This window comes from Habropoda laboriosa, unplaced genomic scaffold (genome assembly GCF_001263275.1).
Source record: "Habropoda laboriosa isolate 0110345459 unplaced genomic scaffold, ASM126327v1 scaffold57, whole genome shotgun sequence".
NCBI lineage: Eukaryota > Metazoa > Arthropoda > Insecta > Hymenoptera > Apidae > Habropoda > Habropoda laboriosa.
This window is the reverse complement of record NW_017100229.1, coordinates 3,261,238-3,267,237: the sequence shown is the minus strand read 5'-3', so window position 1 is coordinate 3,267,237 and position 6,000 is coordinate 3,261,238. Positions and strand designations below refer to the sequence as shown.

General features: G+C 46.9%; 1 protein-coding gene across 1 annotated transcript in view; it reads right to left on the bottom strand.

The window, feature by feature from the left end:
- Positions 1-6,000, bottom strand: part of LOC108571259 (calmodulin-binding transcription activator 2) — a 37,894-nt gene that overhangs the window by 23,133 nt on the left and 8,761 nt on the right. Inside the window, exons 2-3 of the mRNA XM_017933259.1 lie at positions 4,975-5,421; positions 4,366-4,666 (exon numbers count right to left, since the gene is read on the bottom strand). Coding sequence (XP_017788748.1) covers positions 4,366-4,666; positions 4,975-5,208 — 535 coding nt within the window. The 5' untranslated portion in view covers positions 5,209-5,421. The remainder of the gene's footprint in view (positions 1-4,365; positions 4,667-4,974; positions 5,422-6,000) is intronic.

The following is a 6,000-nucleotide window of genomic DNA, read 5'->3' as shown; positions in this document are numbered from 1 at the left end:
TATCTATCTATGTCTATCCTTCGATCCCTTGCTTTCTCCTTGTCACTCCAGCTAGCGGCGGCATGCTTCTTCCCCCCACCCCCTTTTTATCCCTCATCCGGGCCACTCTTGTGTTCCTTTATCACGTAGATCGTTCTTCGTTTCGTCGAACACGAGGCAAAGTTAGCCGGACACGTAAGTCGCCGGTCGTTAGTCGCCGACGACGATAGCTCGTCGGAGCTACCAGGAGAAGAAAACAAGAGAAGCGAGACGGGGGAGGGAGAGAGGCGGCGGGCAAAACGGGGTGCGGAGGAAGTAAGAGGGGAAAAAGAAAATTCCTGTGTACCTATTCCAGTATAGACCAAACAGAGACAGACGGGAAGACAGACAGACAGACAGAGGGAGAGAACGAGGAACCATTTCTGTGCAGATTGTAAGCTAAGACAATCAATAAGATCGCCGGGTCCGAAGGAGCTCGTGCTCGGATTCGTCGAGTTGCTTCAGAGTACTTCCTGCCAGGGACCACGAGACTCCACCGCGTTTAACAGCTAAGTCGTAGTCTATCGTCGTTAAACGCAACGTCCCGAATTAGGATCCCCTCGGGAAAATGAACGAGAGAGGAATGAAGACGGGCGAGTGAGTTGAAATGGGTGCAAAAAGAGAAAGGAGGCTAGACTAAGGGCGGGGAATTAGGAAGGACACCGACGGGATTTTATGGAAGAAAAGACGTATAAAGAGAGAGAGTTAAATAGTAAAGGAGTGGAAAAGAAGAGTTGGTAGCAACGAAGGGGTCGATACGTACTCTAGTCAGCAGCGATCGGATAGGTCAGAATAGACGGGGATAGGCTAGGATAGTCGCAGCTAGAAGGCGTATATGTGTACAGAACAGCCAACCAGCGAGGCCCCGTTTCGGGGGTGCATTCCGAGGCTCGCACGAGGATAGTAATTTCTAGATACCAACCACTAAATTCCGACGATCAGTCGTCGTCTCTAGCGGTGCTCAGAAATTACGATCTAAGATCTGCTCGCGATTACCTGGCTTCGTTCGACCTTCGTACTAACAAACCGAATCCCAGGGATGAATCGATAAGACGGAACGGAAAGGGTTAGGTTAACTGAAAGAGGAAGACGAAGAAGAAGATACAGCAGGAGGGACCTTTTTTCTGCTTTTTCCAGGGTGGAAGAAAAATCATAAGGCTGCCCTGCCCGTGTAAATGAAAGTATGGGGAGAGGTGACAGAATCGCCGCTCTGGCGGATATTGCCGGAACTGCGAATTATCCCCATCGGGGCTTACCCGCCAGGGTGCACTTCTTTCGGGGGCTGTTTCAATGGAGGGTTGCGAGTCCTGGAATGGTCGAACTGGGCCGTGACACCAGTCGATAAGGAAGACAACCTGTTTAACAATGGCTTCCGGGGAGGGAATACAGTAGCTCCTAGCTGCAGGTATAGTTGTTATTCCGGGAAAACCATTACCCCCTGCATTACGACTTTTTCCCACAAGTTACGTACACCAGCACACTCGTGGCAATCTCTCCAGTAGTTTATTTACAGCGTGTCGGGAATTCAAGGGGGGGAAATATTGCGCGTTCGATTCAATTTTCTATAAATAAAAAAAGAGACGAATATTGAAATTACAAGGAGCTAAAATTGAAGTGTAGAGAAATGATTGATCTCTGGATAGAATCGATAGGAGAAAGTTCTCTTAAATTAGAATCCTATACACTGCTCGTTACACTCTGATCCGATTACTTATTTACGCGAAGAGGAATGGAAGGAACGGGTTTGAAAACCTGATTCCACTTCGACAGACGTGTAACTTTCACACGACAAGATAGTTTTCAAGGGAACTTATATCCGAGCCCCTTAATAAGGGTAGAAACTTTACGGCCAAGTTTAAAACTATAAACCGACTCGCGCCGGTATCGACTCTTCCTATATATTTCCCGTTTATCTCGTCCCTCTTTTTCATTTGTCGCGTCGAGGGCGAAAGAACCTTTGTTCTATATTGGATATTTTTACAAAAAGAACACGACAGCCGTCGGATCGACATGTGTACGTGTGAAACGTTTCAAAAACGCATCGGATCGTGAAATTCCAGCGAGTCGGAGAAGAGGGTGGTTTCAAGATCGAAACGGCTGTCCTACTTTCAGTAAAAGCATTATACGGACCTACATGCGTGGATTCGAAGCAAAACATTTTTTCACCCACCCTTTCCACCAGTCGGCTGGCGTAACTAGAAAATGAAAATAGCTCCTAGCGTTTCACGAGGCCACCCAACCCCACGCCCCCTCTAGAGTATCCTTCGCACCCAGAAACGTCCCAATTGTTTCACTTGCTACCTCGTAACGTATCCTCCCGCTAACTTAATCAACTCTCCGCGCGATTCGCGTAACGAACGATATCGCGGGAAAAATTCTTTCGAGAAGAATCGAACGTGCAGAGCGTAAGGGTACGCGTATTTCTATCACGCGCCGCTTACATTCACGACTACTCTGTGTGTAACTAGGGCTGCATATGCATATGCTACCCCGCTCGCCTCCTGCATATATTCAATTCTGGAAACGTGGGGGACAAGCAAGTCACTTCAGAGAGCGATAAAGAGGGAGGCCTTTGACGACGAAAGAATGGAACACGTGACGTCGAAGTTCAGGATGAAAGAAGGGAAGAGGAAGAGAGGGAGGAAAAGAGCGGAAGAAAAATTATACGACCGTGATAGCGCGCACCACTCGTAAGCTGGATAAAAAAAAAAAGAGTTTCAACGAGGTCTCGGTAATGGATCTTTTCTTTTTTTTTTTTTGCTCAAAAGTTTAACCAGATTCCTGCCTCCGGTGTGACTCGGACCTTGACGTAACAAAAACAGAATGCGAGCCTGAAAATGGGCGCTTTCGAATCGAACCGAACCGGCGAGGGAAAGATAACCTTGCGCGTAATTAAATCGACGGGTGAACAACTATTCCCGGAGATACACAAGTCCGTGGAATCGACAAGTATCGGCGTGTAATTCGTAAAACACTTAACGTTTCTCCGCTCGCACCCTTGCTGAAACTTGCCGTCACGTTGGTCGCGCGCGATGCTTTTAAAAAATTCATTAATACGAAGCCTCGGAGTAATTGTTTCCCCTGTCGTAGAAGTTAATATAAACTATGTATAATTCATGCGGGCTTAAATAGTTTTGATTCCGTACGAAATTCGATCGATGAGAGGCTCTCATTTAAAATTTAAATGCGAGACTTAAAGGGGAAGAATTAAAGAGCGTGCGCTCGTTGCATGAAATCCAACCAGGAGGAGAGAAAGAGGGAGGGGTGCTATATGCGCGGAATTCCGAATTTTCCCTCGTTCTCGTTGAAACGAGACGGAAAATTCCGGGGAAAAGCTGAAATAACAAGGTAGATTCGCGAGAGAAAAAAGGAGGAGAAATAATTCACACACGTGTTAAACGGTGTGCTCGCTTGTTCGCAAAATGCTTCACAACTCTCCAGGCATAACCTCTGTGTATATTTATACATATGTATATATAATATATCTGGTTTTATTTCGTGTCCTGAAATTCACGAAAAACTTTCGCCGCGTTGTATCTTCTTAATTAATCTACCGATACACAGAGAAGAAGAGGGTTCGTCGTGTCGTCACGTGATTACCAATTTGCTAGAAAGTTTTATCGCCGGGGGTTTTATCGCGTCGCGAAAAGCTGTGTGCGCCACGTTGGAAATATTCTTTCTGGAATCACGGTCTTCTAATATCGACTGTTAAGGGGGGGGGGGGATAGTGGGAAAGGGTCGGTGAAAAGATGATAAAACAAAAAATTATCGTTTCGCGTGTACGTGCCTCCGTTTATCGAGCTTGTTTCCAACGGCACAAAGAACACTGCCTCGATAAAACGAGAGAAACGGGGATGAGTGTGGGGCCGATGGAAGGGGGAGAGAAACATCGTGTGTCCCATTTTCTTCGCAAATCAACGCATTTTCCTCGTTCTCGTCGATCGAACGTGATACATATAACCAAAATCGCGTTTTCCATCTCCGTTTTCCATCGTGGCGAACGAGCAAATATAAAACGATTCGTGGCACGAGCATAGTCGATCCACTCGCAAAACAGAAACATAAAGCCTCGTAACTTCATAAACGTTTCCATCGACTGGAAACTGACGATCGTAACAGTACTAGAGACACCGAGAGGAAAAGAAAGAGTGAAAGAAAGAAAGAGAGAGAGAGAGAGAGAGAGAGCTCGTTTCCTTTTTGCAGCGCATAAACAGCAAGGTAAATGATTGCCTCCTGAGAAGAAGTACACTCGGATAGAGGATTGGCAGGAAGGGGGGAATAAATAATTCACGGGAGGGATCGGCCGGTCTGTCAAAGGTAAAAGCAAGTAACGGCGGAAGTACTTACCGGAGATGGGATCCGCGCCATCGAGCTTCCTGTCTAAGGAGACGTTCTCGTGTGCAGCCTCCTTGCTCGTCCTTGGACGACATCCAGAGTTCGATTCACCGGCGATCCCTTCTTGGCTCTTGTGATCGTTCCTTAGGTGATCGTTCCTCTCGTTCGACTTCGTACCACCCCCGCCGGCCTTCGTCGATGTTTTGTTACCGATCGCTACGGTGTTCCCGTTCAGGTTCGCGTTGATGGTGTTACCGTTGGTGGCGGAATGATTGTCGGCCTGGTGAAAAATGTTGGACGTCTTCTGTGGAACCTTGTCGTTACATCGCAAGAACTTTTCTAGCCGTCACAATGAAACATTTAAACAGAACAAATATACGTGGAACGTAGATAGAAAAAAAAAGGAAGCAACAATCTGCTCTAACATTTTAAATGCCAGGTCTCTAAGTGGAGAAGACAAAGAAAGAAAGAAGAAGTAAAAAGAAAGAGAGAAAAAGTAACGACGCTTCTCTCTAGTTCGCAGAGAAATTCCCCTATGTTACGTGCAACGTCACGAAAGTTAACCAATAGGAAAATCCAATTTCATTTGGTCCAAACCGCACAATGAATTAATCGACTCACCGTGGTGGTCATGCAGGTCGAGGAGGATGAGCGTACGACGACGATACGATTCTGATTGTGATCATTGGAGGCAATCGTGGACACGGCGGCGTGATTGGCGAGCCCATGGGTCTCGTGAGCGTTATTGGATCCAGCATTGGAATTGGTGTTACCGGTAGCGACGTTACCACCGAGGGAAGTCTGCCTGATCACCAGAACACTGCCAGCCGGCTCCAGCACAACTACCTGCCTCATCCTCAACGTGTCCACCGATTTTTTCCTTTTCCTCTTCCCTTCTACTTCTTCTTAGCTCTTTGTTGCTGTTAACCGACGAAGAAGGAGAACGTGCACAGGTTGCGCCAAGATCCTCCTTCTTCGGCTGATCCAAGTATCCGACGGGAAATGCGTTCTCCAGCCTCCACCCCTCGGTTCTTAAAGCTCCAGCGCGATTGCTGCCACCTGCTCCTCCTGTACACACGTACACCAAGATACCCGATATTAAAGCTGTCGTCTTAAAGGATGATCCTACTTCCATCCTATTCCATGTCACGGCCTTCCTCTCTCTCTCTCTCTCTCTCTCTCTCTCTCTCTTAGAAACGTGTCATCCGAGGCGTGTACCAGAGTGGCTTCTTTCGGAAGGCAAATCGATGAGATTATTTTGCCACTCGTCTGTGTCTACCTTTGACGATCGCTCTTTACAGCCCGTTTTACTAAAGTATGAGTAGTAACGCTTAACGCGGGTACCACTGCCTTCCCCTTCTACCCCGCACCCTGATTTTAAATCCCTCGCCTTTCGACGACTAGTAAACATCCGATGCTACGAGCTCGCAGATTCGGATATCGATACTTTCCACAGGATTTACTACCGAGTAACAGAAGAAGAAGAAGAAGAAGAAGACGAAGAAGTATCTCGAGTAAGAATAACTTTGGATTGTAACAATGAAAGCACAACACGAAGAGAAACGGTAAAGAAAAAAAGGGCAGGAGCACGAAATACATTAATGGCAAGTTGTCACGGAGGATTTCATGGACTCATGATGGATTGGC